This window comes from Rissa tridactyla, chromosome 5 (genome assembly GCF_028500815.1).
Source record: "Rissa tridactyla isolate bRisTri1 chromosome 5, bRisTri1.patW.cur.20221130, whole genome shotgun sequence".
Taxonomy (NCBI): Eukaryota; Metazoa; Chordata; class Aves; order Charadriiformes; family Laridae; genus Rissa; species Rissa tridactyla.
Genome location: NC_071470.1, coordinates 73742854 through 73760012, shown reverse-complemented (window position 1 = coordinate 73760012; position 17159 = coordinate 73742854). Strand labels below are relative to the sequence as shown.

General features: G+C 36.8%; 1 protein-coding gene across 7 annotated transcripts in view; it reads right to left on the bottom strand.

Annotated features, from left to right (window-relative positions):
- Window positions 1-17159, bottom strand: part of ARHGAP10 (Rho GTPase activating protein 10) — a 163580-nt gene that overhangs the window by 52607 nt on the left and 93814 nt on the right. For all 7 annotated transcript variants that reach the window (XM_054202145.1, XM_054202148.1, XM_054202146.1 and 4 more), the window contains 4 exons: window positions 12105-12192; window positions 10698-10756; window positions 7977-8082; window positions 7195-7354 (listed from right to left, as the gene is read on the bottom strand). In XM_054202145.1, coding sequence (XP_054058120.1) covers window positions 7195-7354; window positions 7977-8082; window positions 10698-10756; window positions 12105-12192 — 413 coding nt within the window. The remainder of the gene's footprint in view (window positions 1-7194; window positions 7355-7976; window positions 8083-10697; window positions 10757-12104; window positions 12193-17159) is intronic.

Sequence of the window (17159 nt, the reverse complement as noted above, 5' to 3'; positions counted from 1 at the left end):
GAGAAGAACGCTCCTAATAGCAGCCCATTCACTGCTATCAACCAATCCATTTTATTCATTGGAGGAAATGAGAGAGTTAAACATACACCAGGCTTGAAATACCTACACATTTGTCCACTGCACCAGCAGGAACAGCAGATTCACCTTCTCTTCTATGCTCACCTGCTGTAACTCACACCAAGGAGAGAGAGTATTTTAAAAAGGTTGTCCTTCCCTATTACAGCCACACGTAATAGCTTTCTGTATCTTGCTTAGTTACAGGAAATACTTAAAATAACAACAAAAAAAGTGCCTTCAAATTAAAAGATTAAATAATCTAATTACCGAGCTTTCTAAAACATAACATACTCCTAGTTACTATATGGAAAATAATGCAGAAGGATAACATTTGTATGTATTTTCTCTTGCAAAGAGCATCAAAAGTCCTGAGAAGATAAAAGGTGGCACTTATAAACCTAAGTCAGGAGCCAGGGAAAGCAACAACCACAGCCAAACACACCACAGGTAAACATCACCTCCCCTTCATTTTTAATAAATATATATAAATGTTTACACACACAAATACAAATAAATATATACGTCACAGGTAGTTTTCTACAACATTTATGAACAGAAATATAAATAATTATGTATTGACAATAAAACCCTACGTTTGACCCCCTACCATATTGTCATTGTACAAAGCATCAGAATGAAATGTCAAGATCTTTGCAAATGACACTCTTCCAACTGTAGCCAACCACGCAGCCTCACCGGTATTTTCTTTTCCACAAATTACCCTGCTGCTATTACAAGGATTTATATCATCATTGCTTTGTACAATATTTTCTGCTTTTTGTTTTTGTTAAAATACTTCTTTTATCTTACATTATGACTGTAAGGTTTTTGGAGGTAAAGAGCATATTTTTCATTTGTATGTCCAGCATCCTCTGCAATGAAATACTGATGCTTCATTAGTGTAAATGGCATGCACACGAAAATATTGGAAATAAAGAATTAACAGCTGACTGCCACATCTTGTTTATTCAAAAATCTGTTAAATGGTTTGAAATACACTAACCTCTCTGGGAAGCCAAAAGCTTACTAGAATTTTGAAGAATACGTACAAAACCACAAGCACATATTGCCCTATTATCCATTATCAGTGATCAGACAGGATGGCATTCACGTCAGTTTAGCCAATATAAAGAAAAAAAGGTTTGTAAATTCAATACTTTACTTCCCATTCAAAGCAGCAACTAAGTACGATTCTTATGTCACACAGCTTCCGCATATGAATTTACTTTTTAAACTCCTCAGGAGCGCAACAACTTTTCCCCTCTCCATGCCCAATGCAGCATTTCACAAAATATTTTTTTTGACTAACAAAATTTTTATTTAAGAACATCCGTTTTAGCATTCTCCGTAAGGACTTCTCCTCTGGACCGCCTCCGCCACACGTGAAAGCACGGCACTCAGACCATCAAGGCTGAAGCAAATATTGGTGAACTAAATCCCACTCCCTTATCATCACTTCTGTTTACTTACTTCGGAACATTGCCTGTGGGCAGTGGAAGATGAAATCTGTATCACTCGGAAATTTCATCTAAAGTTAGGGGAAGTTTCCCAAAATTAACTGGAAATAACGTAGGCAAAAAAGAAGGCAGAAGTCTGTGTCCATATTATTTGCACGTGCCATGTATTCAGCAGACTGCTTCTATCCCTACGAACATGACTTTTGTTTTGATTTACTTTTTTAATCTGATATGGTTCCTCAAAGTACATGTTTCCTTTCTTTTGGAGCAGTCTAACAGCATACCAATCCAGGTATTGATCTGGACTCGGTTCCTTTCCATTTCATCAACTGCAGTCACAAACGTGAGTGGAGATTTGATATACAGTCTTCCTACTATGCATAAACTACATTAAGGTTTAGAAAATGGTAGTCTTTTAAACAAACAAACAAAAAAAGGTTTGCAGTCAATTTAGCACACCATGTGTGCGTGTCTCACATGGAAGGGCTTGCTGCTATCCACAAGGCAGAGAAACGGTTTAAAGAGTTTGCACACACTATAGTGGAACGGAAGAGCTGCTGTGACTTCCACCAGAAACCATGATGAATTTCTTCATTGTGCCTGCTGCCCTTTCTACAGCCAATCATTAAGGCATGTAATTTGAATTAAGTACAGGAATCGTTTCAATGACAATTCTAATCAGTTACACGCTTTAAGTTAAGCACATGCTGAATACCTTCCTGAACTGAAGCTCATGAGTTTCCTCGCAAACACTACCCTAATGGAGACGCCTTAATGTAATTTTTCCCCCTTCGAGTCAAGCGCTTGTTGACTTGAGAAACATTCAGCTTGGCAAGGTTTCAAATTGCCACACCACAGCAAACCACCACAATTACAGTGCATTGCTTCTTGGTCTTCTGTTGCAGCCAAAGGCAAAGCAAAAGCAACACGAAAGCTGAAACAAGCCTTATTTAGTATTTCTCATATGTCCCTTTACCAGGACTTCGAAAGATCTGCTGCGTTGTCAAAAAGAAGTCTTAGTTTAGATGACGGCAGTGCGACAGTACCTGCAACAGAACTGCTTTAAACATGTGGTGATTGCTGAGTGGAGATAAAAGACACACCTGACTGCGCCACTTCGTTCTCTCAAACTAACAACTGACTTCACCTGCTTCCAATTCTTCTGTCTCACGAATATTGCATGTCTTATGGGCCCTGTAATATGTTTTAGAGTAATGATTTTTTCAAATACTACTACGTGAAGTTTGATGTTGGCTTAAGAGCTCAGTAGTATTAAATTCTTCTCTTCCCTTTAGTTAAATATATATATATAAAAAAAAAGTGTCTAAGTAAGAAAAATTAAAACATTTGTATTTCATTAAAAAAGATTTCTCCATAAAACTGTTTTGAACAAAACAAAGCTAAAACAAAGACATATTTTTTCTGAAGTATGTAAAATCTTTGTCCGTTATAAAAAGATTAATACAGAAAACAAGTGAAAACAGTATCTGACATACACAGGAACTGCTGAGTTTTTCAGAATTAACGTCTTTGAGATAATTTTGCCCATAGGTTGTCTGAATTCTAGAAAAAGTTATATTATTTTACCATGCCTATTCCCTTCCAGCAGACTCTGGCTTCCCAGTCTCCATAAGGGACTTCTGTCTAGGCCCTCTTTTTTCCTTCTAATTTTCTTTCACTGTAATTTTCATCTTCTTTCTGTTTTTGCAATCTTGCTATTTGTACTCACTATTCTTTCCTCCCCCATACGCTGGTTTAAATATTCCAGTCCCACTGAGATTTTTATTCCAACCTCCTCCCTCATCTTCTTTCATTTCTTAGACTTCTTTTTTTATCCATATTTTTTTCCTCTCTTAAAATAATGTTCAGGGAATTGAGAAACCAAAACGGCTCACATTACCACTGAGGCATCTCTAAATGGCAAACAAATAAGCCCTTTGAATAGTGACATTCATTCCAACGAGATGCCTAAATGTTGTAACAAACAGCAAGATGAAGACGCGCATGGTCTTCATGCTGCTGCGGAGCAGACTGCCCTTCTTCCTCACCGCAAGTCAGAGAGAAATACTGGAAGATGACCAAGATTTCCATTTCCAGTCTGTGAAACCCTTGGGAAGAAAAATTAATTTACGCCCTTGAAACTCATTTTGGGGGAGGAGGAGAAATCAAAACCTTTTTTTTTGTGACCACTTTTTATCAGAGGATTACCTAACGGCCAAGCCAAGTTTGTTCCAGGCATCGTACAAGCAACAGCCGCAGTCAGCCCCTAGGTTCGTTACCTCAAGAAAAAGTATAGCTTCAAAGTAAAATGAACAGAATGATGAGACACAAACCATAAATTTCTTGATTATTTTTTTTTAGTGAAGGGAAGGATATGGGACATGGAAATCAAGGGAGACCAGAGAGACAGGACAAGGGAGAAGCAGACAAGACAGCCAAGTATGAAATGACAGCGACCTTAAAGACCTACAAAGCGAAGGGAAACAAGAGTGCTGGTGCACATAGCCCAGTCAGCACAAAACACGGCAATTCAAGGCAAAACGATAAAGAGATCATTTCATTTCAAACCTGAACATGCTCCTACTTTGCCCAGCATATCTGGCTGGCCTTCCCCTACAGACATATGATAGAAGTAAGCAAAACAATTCACAGGTCTCATTTTCCTCTGGCCTGGCCACCCTTCCACAGCAGGTGGTTCTGAGGGTCCTGGGTAAAATATTGTCTCATCTTGGGTCTAGTTTTTGCTTTTTCTTTCAACGTAGGGATCTGCTTCTACAGCTCATCTTCTGACTGGACAATGAGAACTACTCTGCCTGGAAGAGACTTATCCATAACTGACAAGAACAAAAGCTAAACAATTATTCCCTTAATGCTCTTCCATCCCCTTTCTAGTCTTAATCATTGTGCAATTCTAATGCCAGTTATACGACACATGAGGCTGCGCAGTCTAGTTCCAGCATTCAAGTCTCAGCATTGGTCTGATTTTGCCAAACATCCATCCCCTCCTCAACCTACTATGACTGGCTCACAGCCATGGTTTGGAAGTATGTATGCAGCCTGTAAACAAGGTGAAACTGGTACTTACTGGTTCCTAGCCAGCAGGAAATAAATGCACATATCAACAAAGCTTGAAAAACAAACAAACAAACAAACAACAAACCAGCTCATGCACTAAGCATGATATTCTTATCGCAGGCCAAGTCCCCATATCCAGGTTTCCACACATAAACTGCATAGAAATTCTCTAATTAGGACTCAGCAGAGTGATGATAGTGGAATGACTGCACCAGGATTTGAAAGCTAGTAACACAATTAATTATGTCTTCTCCTAAAAATGAATTGTAGATCTCCTTCAACGAAGCTATCCACACAGGACGTAATGAACACTGATGTGATTTAAAAATACTTGAGGAATCATAAAAATTTTTTACCATTTTGCCCACCAGCTTACTGTATTTGAACTGGAAATATTGATGGCTATTGCTTCTACAGTTTGGAAGTTTGTTAGTCATTTCATTTGCTACAGAGGAAAAGAAATGCCTCTCTGCAGTCTGCCAGAGCCACAAATTGCATATGTGTGAAGTGTTGCTTCAGGTTTGTTTGTGTCAGTGTATCTCTATCTTGACTCCACCACTCTTCTACAATTCCAAACTTTGCTTCTATTAGCAGATGCTGCTAAAAATTAGCAGAGGCGGAGTCACGGCTGAATGAAATATTTTAAAGTATTTTAACTCACAGCTGGTGACTTTTCCTAGGACTTCACGAGGGCTACAAATAAAAATACCTACCACAAGACTCTTAGAAAGTCTGAAATGCATAGAAATTCAAAACAATAACATAAAATGCACATTAGACTGACAATAAGTCTGCCTGCCATTAAAAGTAGGTCCCTGGTCTGCCCTAAGTGAAGAAGGCTCACTTGTAAAGGCAACATATTCAATTTTACTATAAAATTTCTGTAATGCTTTAACATACAAACTCCATTGGTTTTGCTATAAATACACAGAGGTCACACTTGGGGCTTCCTTCCATCTTGGAAACAGCTCTAGCGTGGGAGAGGTTGCTGCAGGCAGACCACTGATGGCAAGTTCACTGTTAGAAATGACAGTGAAGTGACAGAAATCCCTTTAAAAAAAATTACAGCCTTCTAGTTCTAAAGGCAGCATAAAAAGAAGGAATTATGGAAAATCATGCAGGATCATTTTGATGTACTTTCCATTCCCTACTTCTGTACATTTTCAGAGGAGCAAGAAAGGCCACTACAACTAACGTTTCAAATGTGACATTGATGTCCAGTTTTTAAAGACATGTGACTGAGCTGGCATAAGAATAAAATGGTGCTAATCTGTGGTCATCTAGTGACTTCAATAAGTATAACTCAACCTCCATATGTTATTAAATCACCCTGGCTTTGCTCACTCTCTCTTCGCTTTCTTAAATTCGTGTGGTCACTGCAATAGCTTCAAGATCATGAGCTTACTGCAAGGTTTACCTTCATTTAAAACATCCAAATGAATAGCATGGCTTACAACTCTTGGAATATTTATCGCTCAGAACTTGAGCCACATCTGCAGCACAGTATTTTTCCAACAGAATAATACTGTATCTGCTCAATGTGTGTGTGAGGGCAGCATTACACCCTAAGTCAACTAAGTCAACAAAACCCACCAGGTGGATACAGCTATGCCAACAGACGCTTTGCCCAGGCTGTATCACTCAGGGAGGTAGCATAATTACATTGTCAGAAAACTTGAGACAGATATTATTTAGAGTAGATAAAACTTGACTTAGCCAATTTCAACACTGTTAACCTTTAAAAGAAATAACTATTTCAATGCTCAGAGTACTTAAGAAAGAAGAGAGGAAAGATCACAACCGGGAATTTTTCTAAAGCACTTTTTTTGACAATAAGAGCAAGGGAGATGCCGCCCTTCCTCCCAGTACAAGCGAGTACCTCAAAAATCCAGTTCCAGAAGTCAGTTTAAACACAAAGGATTCCCAAAGGAGTACTCAAAGAAAGAGACCAGACTTTTTTTTTTTTTTTAAATTTGAGATCCCAGATTACATGCAGCGATATTCTGGACAGTACCTTGTATGTGTAAGACACCTTAGCAACTGGCGGCTGCCACAGCAGCAGCAACAACTTCTATTTTCAGTATTACCTCAAATGGGAAGGCTTAAAATACCACACATGCAGCTGAAAACAAAGGAAACGTTAATACCTGGCACTCCCATAATGCTTTTTACCCATAAAATTCAGAGTATAGTAAGTTTTCTTTTTAGTCTGTGAGCTCTGAGAAAAATGAAGACCTAGAACAATTAATTCAGACCCTGGTTAAAGTACTTAATGGAAGAGCTAAAAACTGAGCCTGGGCTTTCTCTTTTCCAATCTTGTATCACTTTTCAGTGATAGAAAATCATGGAAATATCATAATGAATATTTTTGACTACAATACACACAGAAGCACCACTATTGCCACGAAATATGCGTTCTGAAATGCCAGTTTACCTATGATCAGGAATACTTATCGAGTATAAATAGCCAAAAGTCTACAGTGTATAGAGGATATTCTTTATAATTAAACTATTTTTAACATCATACTTAACTCCATGCTACTCATTAAACCTAGCAGATCATTTTAGACAATGCTCAGAAACGCGGAGATGTATCAAAGCTTACCTTCTCATGATTTTCTATCAGGATTTCAACGACAATATTCTGAAACTTCAGGTCCATGATGGCTGCTACAGTTTCTTCCTGTGGCCTCATTAAGGTTGGTCCAAATACTACCCCTAGATTTGCCACAGTCATTAGATTCCTCTTGGCATGCTTTGAAACACTTTTTGAAAAGAATTGAAGGAAAAAACAGGAAATAGATTATGAAAAATTTCCATTACTGTTGGAAACTGCAGTCTACAAATGAAAACATTACATTTCCTTAATCTATGTTTTAGAAGTTTGTTTTGTGCAAAGTTTCTTCAAATAAAGTCTTACTGAATTCTGGAAAACAGAAAAGCCATTCTTCCACTGGCAATTTAAAAACAAAAGCAGTCTCTTACTGAACTTAAATATATAAAATGCACTTAGCCTTGGACCAGGGCAAGTGTGAAACCACCTTAAATTTGCTAACAGATCTCCACTATTCACTTTGCCAGAATTTGCAAAAAGAAAGTATAATGTTCCCTTTCTCACTTCAATCAAACCCTCAACTTCTGGCAGGACTGCTAAAGTAAATACTTATATGGCTTCATTAATGGATTAGATTTCTGCCTTTCCCGCCAAAACATACACAGCATGAGTCAAACGTCTTTTCTGCTTTTGCACGTTTGGTTCTTGGTATTGTGTATGACAGCATCGAGACAGACTTTAGCTCCAGCCACACTTAACTAAGGCCCTTCATAGTTAAACGAAGGTAAGGACAAGTGTTCTGACAAGGTAGGAAAGCAGGTCATAACACTTACTTCGCTAAATGTTTCACCAAAATTTCCAGCATCTCTTTGTTCTTTTCTGGGAGTTTATGGACCAAGAAGTGAACAGCACTAACTCGAGACTCAGGACTCCCACTTTCTATGGGACATAGAAACAAATAACGATCTCAAAAAATAAAAATGAAATAAAATTCACAGAAACACAAAGCTTCTCCCACCCCTGCACAGAAACATACTGCACACACTTTGCTCCACCACTTATGTATCTCCAAACATAGCAATATTGAACATATGCGCTTTGTTTTCACAAGAAATCTTGTTCTAGAATTATCAACTTATTTGCTTATTTTGTGAATTCATCTTTCAACCCACCTGCAGAAGGATGCCTTTGTTCATCTATTTTTAAAACTTGACAGATGTAGTTATTGTTTTGCTGCATTGGACTCATCTGCTTACCAATACATTGCAAGGTGAGGAGCGACATTACTGGGTGCCACAGAGCAGAACTATACTACTTTACACTTTAGCATCATTAACTGATTGTCCTCATCATTAGAATTCAGTTTTGTTGGTACTATGCAGCTAATGATACTGCATTTATGCTGCCTCATATTGGAAACTGCATGAGACAACACGTGCAGAAGATTCATATCCTTAGAAAATCTAATGACCTCTGACGACAGAGAAGAATAATCATGCGAAAAACCTAGTGAGTGAGATTATTAATGATAAAGAGCCCTGAATAACAATGGCATCCCTCTCTAGTACAGTACTGAAATAAAGTAAAAATAAGCAAGGGGCCGTCTATTTTTTTGTGTTGAATTGAACCATTTTGGCCCATATAGGTTTCACTAGTACACAGATGAAAACAAGAATCTGTAAAAGATTAAAATAATTCCTCTTCCTATTTCTCGAACCTGTATCAAATCACAAAATTACATCTCAGTAGTGGTTACAACGAGAGGAGTGGAAGTATTTCTGTTGTATATAATAATACTTAGTACAAAGTACATAAAGAGAAAAATCTAAAACCTACTCTGAATGCAAGACGTTTTGACACCAGGACCATCCATCAGGTCCCATTTTACTCTAAGGCAACCTTGATTGTCAAAAGTATTTCATATAAAATACCACCATATTTCTACAGTGCATATTGCTCCAGATTTTTCTTTTTTTTTTTTCTTTGCATACTGCTACAGACTTTAGGGTTGTTTTTATTCTTTTGCAGTGAACACCCCTGCACAGATTGCAAGAAGAAAGGCTACCAAAATGCAAAACGTTTAGCTCCTAGTCAGCTAATAAAAATTCAGAAAGCCAGAAAAACATAAGCCTTCTTTACAGCAAGACTACTTTATATATATGTGAAATCACAAACTCTAACTAACGAATGGCTAAGCAACTTAATCACAAGATACAATCAAGGCCTACATAGTTTCAGCCTACACTGATATGTATAAAGAAAAGAAAACTGAAAGGAAAACCTTTTAATTTTGGCTTTTTTCCCTGCCCCTAATAGTTTCAGAGAAAAGGATATTACTTACTATTCCCTGTGTTGTTGGTTTTTTATAGCCAACATAGGAAACAACACTGACTACCTATTTTTAAGTGTACCGTAACTCAGATCTGTGATGTTGATTAGATTTCCCTCCCCACTACATAGAATCAACCCCTCTACAAAATTGTTTACTGCTTATGAACACTGTACTATTTAAAACACGTAACTTCATCTGAATTCCTTTACTGAAAGAGACTATAAAATAGAGAAAGGAAAATAAAGTGAGAAACTGCTGGCAAAACTTCATAGGTCAAGAAATTATTTTAACACTTTCCAATACGAATGGGCAGACTCACCATCTAGGTAAGTACATTGAATTTTGTTTAAGCACTTCGCCTCTAAGATGTGATTTGGCAATGAATTTCATGGGATAATACTCATTTTGAATTTAGGACCACAACTGAACACAATCTGTAGTCCTGGAAAGTCATAACAGCAATCCGAAGAAGATAAAGCAATTGTCTCAAAGTTTATTTTAATTTTGCTTTCCACAGTTTGCCAGAAGTGCTACAGGCTGGAAAGAAAATCATCTAAATATCTGTTTGATGCTTTGCCAAAAATTTTCTTACACAGTTTCCCTCCATCCTCTTCCAAAAAAATTCCGTGTACATTAGATACCATACAGCTGAACTACAAATGCTGTTGTGTCTTCTCCAAGTCTGTATTTGAACTGCCATAGTGTAATCTGGCCCACTCTTTCCTTTTTTCTACCAATATATGAGGAACATTCAAGCCAGCCTGGATACAGAGCTAACAAGGCACTGAAAACGAGGGTCAGGCAGCTGTGCTTTAAGGATTCAAATGAGACCGAATTAGTGTATTTTCTTTTACTAAGCTTCATACTCTGTATAAATGGAAGACAAAAATAATCACAGTCTAAGTAGATGTTTATCATTATATAATTAAGATACTAAGAATGAATGTTTACAATGTCTATCCAAAAGTTTCTCCATGAAAGTAAAAATTGCACTATGTTAAGTCTGTCACAAACTTGTCTGTCAATAGATATGTCATATGTGGCAAATACTAGAACTGAACACTAGTTAAAACCTACATATTTTAAAAAAATATATTATTTCTTATTCCTGTATTTTTACTGGATTGAAGAATTTTTCTGAAATTGCAATTGCAGCGTGCTCCTAAAGCCACAACAGTACTATAAGAAAAGATTTCTATTTGAACTACAGTCATATATTTACTGGCAGGAACGATGAATTCTCCATGCAACTCATATGTCATCAGTGGCTCTGGAAGGCTTCTGTAAAACAAGGATGACATAACAAATTTAGCTATACTCTGTTCTATCTGTACTTACACTAAGCATGAAACCTTTTCAACATTCAGTAGTATAATCCTCACACTGGAGGCAACCATTGTTACGGCAGCCCTTGAATTCAACGATTTCCAGCACGAATGGACAATTTGGTATTATCAGGAAAATAAAACTAAATACATTCATTCACCTTCCATGAGCTGAAGTGATGCCTCCAGTCTATCATAAGGCACCTTTCCAAATTACAACAGTGAGACTGTTTCTCAGATGAAGATGGTATACATATACTATGTAATTACTTCTTTAGGGTTTTTAAAATACAAAAAAAATCACAAGTCAGTGTCTTACTGGGAAGAAATAAAGGTCCTAAAACAGTAAGTTTGCTGAACAGTAGCCATCCACAAATCAAAATTCTAAAGCATTTCAAATGGAAAAATTGAAATTTAAAACCTTAGTCATCAATGAAAAATGCACTGAATAATGGAAAGCAGAGTTAAAACATCAAATTAAAACCTTCTTTTATTAAGCTGACTTTACTGATGCTTATGAAATATTGGAGTAAACACTCAGATGGGAAATACCATAGGTGGGAAATATTTTTATCATGTGCACTTTTTTTTCTTTTTTTTTTTCATTCTTTCCTACACTCCATAAGAGAGACTTTTATCTTGATAGTCATTCTTCAGTATTCTTTGACAGTGGTTGCAGTAATACTTCATTTACTAAAAACAGCAGATGAGCAGATTAAAAAATGCTGTATTTGTGTTACACTATGAGAGATACACAAAAGTTCTATGTTCTTAGGCAATTTAATAAAATATGTTGATCAGGAATTGGCCAAGCCATTTGAACACAGAACACACCTAAAATTCTTACTTTTAACACTCAAAATATTATTACTATTGCACGTAGAACATCACAGCCAAGGCCAGAAGAAAAAGAGGAAAATATTAAAAGCTTCATAACCTTTTCCCTTTTCATTCTACCACATTAAAACACAAAAAGGCAAAAAACTCTTTTAACAATCTTAGCTGACTTTCAGTAATGACTCTCAGCAAGTTCACTAACAATTCCAGTTCTGAACCATCAGTGAAATGCTTATGTATCTAACACAAAAATGTTTTGGGACTTGTCTCATATGAGCATAAGTATTAGCGTTGTCAAATTATTTTGCTTCTACCAAGACAAGTAACAAACATGGTATTTGCACAAAATAGAACTCGTATTCCAAAATAGAGGAAAAGGAAGTAATGTAGCTTAACACACTGCATAGGAGAATCAGAATACAGAATGCCTAGTCTAAAAAATAAATAAATAAATGAAAAAGGCTTACCGCAGGTATTGCTTCATAGCACTAGTAATTGTCTTCACTTCCCAATCTACAGAGTTTTCCAGGTCAACTTCATTGCAGGTTTTTGCATCTAGAAAATAACCAGAAAGAGATGAGGGACATGAAAAAAGGGAATGCTAAATCAGTATGCCCTACACGAACAGCAGTTGAATTTCATCATTATGTATTTGCTCATATGAAAGTAGAAGCAATGTGTTCTTCTTACTATTAGTTAATACTAAGAAGATTCAATATCCAAACCTCTTTATAAATTCTATTTCCATATTTTTTTAAAGTATTTACTGCTTTTTTTCTTTAATGAAGGATTAAAAATCACTTTCATGTAAAAAGATCTCTATAGCAATTGATATTTTCACACCCTTTAATTAAACAGAAAGATGCACACAAACACAGAAAGATGTAAAAAAACAGTTTAGAAAAAAAACACCCACTAAGCATAACTTGTATTTCCCTCTTTTCTTTTGTTATTTAAAATGCAAGCACCCCTTTTTGAATTCTTCCCATAGATTTACTTGCAAACCGTTAATTTGGACTGCTGATGAAAATGGCCAAAGTGCAGTCCTTACTCTGTGAATACCTTTAAGAGTTGCTTCAAAAGTAGAAACAGGATTCTTCTCTACCAGTAAGTTTCCTCCACAAGACGGCCTGAATGCTCCCCTTACTTGATCAGTTTTAGCCAAAGGGAAAAAATACTCACTTGTTTGACCGTTTGTCAGGTTCACAGAACTCCACCCACCTTTTACCAGGTTAGTTGGTAGAGTCTTACAACACGACAGATCAAATTGAGCGGTCATATGTCTGAACGACCCATGAGGTGAAAGATTTTTTGACAGAACGTAGAAAACAACACAGCGCACTGGAACGTTTTGCAACCAAAAAACCCCTTTTGGCCTCAAAACAGGAAGCAATAGCTAATTGACACAAGAAGATCACATGTATATGGCCAAACTAGCCCAACGTATTTGGTAACTTCAAGTGCTTGAGCTTCTGTTATTATTACCGCTTCAGGTTTCCATCAGTCACCACACTAAACTACAGCGGTAGCTGACACAGGTTACGTGTTGACCAGTTCATACAATTCAGAATTCATTTGTTACTTTGCTTGTCAGACAAATGACAGACACATTTAAAAAAAATCAAATTAGGATCTCTGATTAAAGGTGCAGTCCTTTTACTGGGACTAAATAATTCTGTTCTGAAGGCTGTGCCAAGCAATTATTTCTGTAACTGAATATTCTCCCTCATTACATCAATTATTTAAATCTCATTTTAAAATACAAGTCAGATAACATTTTCGACCAAATTGTTACTAGCCAACCACCACCCAAAATACTTGGGATTGTCTCAGGAAAAAGTTTCTTTTTTCCTCTTTTTAGCATGCCAACAGTTTCTGTGTTCAGATTCTCTTTTTTGAGAAGAAAACCTTTCTACTGAATTAATTAAATAAAAACTGCCATGGCATCAGAAACTAGCAAAATCTATGGGGATTTTGTTACTAAACCACTACATAATATCCAGTTTTTAAATAACTGCTTCATAATCATCAACCTCCTTTTTACAGTCAAAGGATGCACACTCAGTTATGTGAAATTTGTTGATGAACTTGGGGAGGAAAATAACAAGCATCTGAATTTCAAAGCAAGTCTCTTAAAATATAAAATAGAAGGTATTGATGAAATATGTCATTATCTCTTGGGAAAAATAAAAAATAAAACCCAACAAAATCTGGCCCTGCTGCCAACCCCAAACAGTCCCTAATTTAGCTGTAGAAAACATCAGGACTTAAAGACGTTTTATTCACTTTTGGTTAGACATCTGCCCTACATCGCTCTGTGCCCCACCACCCCATATACTTGACTGTTCCCACTCCATTTTTCCCTCTACTTCAAACATCCCAGGGCATTATATGAACTGGAACTTCAACCGGGATTTCAAAAATGACTCTACCAGTTTTCATGCTACTTGTTCACATAGCAGCCACTGTGCACTGAATGGCAACTTTACGCATACAAAAATAACCATGCACATTTATGGAACAGCTTTTGACAGATCAGCTCTAAATTTTATGCAAATCTTTCTGACAATAACGGAGCTAGAGTTTATAAAAACAGTCCGGTTCACTAAGTTAGGTTAGGAGGAGACTTGCTCTGCTTCCATATGCAATATGCCCACTGTAGAAGTGTATGCACACTGTCATTTACTGTATATAAAATAATAAGGAATTCAGTGTAATTGTTTTGAAAGCTGCTGGTTTTGAGAAGGCAGAGGTACCTGGAAGTTTTCTTCTACAACATGTAATGTTTGGCATTTTTCACGCCAGGCAGTATCAGAAATCAAAACTGAACTCATCAGTAGAAGCTCCAAGTCCTTAGCAGTCACTTCACCATGAGCAAGGGTCTGTATGAAAGCTGACCTATATAGTAGTTTGCATGAAATCTGTGTAGGCAGCTTGTATGAAATGAGCCACATCAGATCTATTACGTAGATCATAGATAAAACAGGAATTGGTCCTTGACGCATTTCAAGAACTGAGCCTCCTGACAGCTGACAATGCGCTCTGAATTGCTTATCACAGATTCCCGTAACGTTGGAAATCCTAACTCTGTATCCCTGTTTACAATGAGATAGCAGATTAATTTAACATTTTCCCTTGAAATGTAACAAGTTTTTTCCTTAACAAATGCCTCACTTAAATTTAGACAAGATTAATGCTGCAAAACAGATCACCATAGCACAATGCTAGTTACAAGTAACTTCAAGGACTTTTCTTTTAAAGCAGAATTGTATATACAATTGTTAATTGCTGAGCCTCGTTTTACAGAAGATTTAATTTCACCAGATTTTTACATTGGAGATGAATATTTGTGCATTCACAGTATTAGAAAAGCATCTGTTGGTGTCTCATACTCTCTTGACTGTCCATGTACTTTCCCAAATTTTATAGAAAATATTCTGGAAAAGATACAAAACTACATGCTATTACGTCCCTGGTTACCATTTGGAAGACTTTTTTTTTTGCACTTTGGGCCTTTCAGACTGTGAACCTCATGGTCAATGATAGGTGGCTTAAAATACTTTGAAATCTTATCAAACATTTTAAAATACAGAAAGTTAATATGAGGTTTCTATGATTCTGAAAAGATCTTTCATATAAAAGGGTATCTAAGAGTATACCCAGAGACAAAGGATTAAAGATTAATCAGTCATTTTAAATTCTCTGTACCACTGTATATCAAAAAGAAACCCTCTTTATTCTTCTCTGAGGACAGACAGATAAAGAGCACAGATAGGATCGCTTTCAACAAATCATCAGAAAAAGAGCACCTGCTTGCACCCTAACTTTTTTCTGTTCGGTATTTTGGCTTGTCTTGATACCCCTGTATTCTTCCTACTTCAAATAAATATACGAATCTTGGGAATGCCAAAAAATGTTTCTAATTTAAAAAAAAAATAACTAAAAGCAGATGCTGGAATCCCCAGTAAACTCTTCCAGCTGCTACTGAACCACTGGCAACTTGAGTCTATTTAATTTGGATACCACTAATGGCAAAGAGGAAAATTTGCCTGCCAGACCTGCACGCCCAAGCTAAGCCAGTAAGTCCAAAACTAAAAAACATCTTACAATATCAAATGCATTTAATCGAGACTCTCTGAGTGATAACATATCACTCTTCCTATGATCAACGGCTAAAGATGGTTATTGTTTATTGAGGCTTACTCCAACACAGATAAACAATCATGAGAATCTGTTACAGATCAGTCATTTTTATTAATCCCAGTTCGTATTTCCGAAAAGAGTCTTTTGCTACAATACTTTAAAGACACAGGCAGTTTTATGTGCACTAATGGAGGGAACTTCAGGGTGCTGTTAATATTGATTAAAGTAAGATATAATAAATTAATATTTAGCAAGGTCATTATGACAGATTGATATGACATGCAGGTCCTCAAGCCTGATGTCTTATCATTTCTGAAGAGACAGCCTGTTTAAAAAAAATAAAGGAAGGAAAAGAAAAAGTCTTACAGGTGGCACTGAACTGACAGCAGCATATAATATAAAAGCGCTTTGTCATTCACATAATGTCTGGGGTAATGAAATGAATTCACTTTCTGGCTTCCTCCAGTTTGCAGTGCCAAAGAACACTGTGTTATCAGCACAGATGGAGCATGCATGGTTCTGGAGAAGAGCCTGGTGCAAACTGCAAACAAGCTGCTTTGCATACCAATGAATCCCTGAGAATCAGACCTTTGCTGTCAAGTGACAGGTTTGGAAGCTTTATAAAAATGAACTAATCCCAGTGGTCTTGTCTGACTGCGTGTACTGTCAGTGCTCAGGACAAGAAATTGGGAAACACGACACATCTTGCAGTCATGGCTACTACTTTGGTGAGAGATATCAGGCAGATGAGAGATTTCGTTCAGGTGCCAATACTTCTTTTTTTTGTTCCCCAGGGACGGCAGAGTGGCAAGAGAACTACAGTCACTGGGACTAAAGATGCATCAAAATTTCCAGAATGAAAAGGGGGGGGGGGGGGGGGGGGGAAGTTTCTGAGAATAATTTTATGAATCAAAAAATCTTAAAAAGCTACACATGGCTAACTAGGTATAAGAGAGTCTAAGACATTACCCACATATAAGAGCCATACTACTAAGTTTATAAAAACAAATCCTTTCTCCATCTGTCTCCCGCTTTGGTGCATAGTTATTATTAATACATATATCATATTCCTCCTCTTAAACCAAAGAGCTCTTTGCCAGTAGGCTTAAACGAAATATTTTTTAACATTTAAGCCAGTAGGCTTAAATAAGACTAAATGTCTTATTTTGCACAGTGATTAACTAAAAGACATTCATGGGCGTGTACACCTGTACATCTTCGATGATGGAGAAGAAAGGTGGAAACTTCAAACAATGAAGCAATAAGTTTCAAACTTTCTTGAATTTGGTATTTTGAATTTTCTGATCAGATCCTTCAACTTAGGCTGCGTTAATCCCATTTACATCAACCTTGCACAAAGCCCATGGTTTGCTCCTACA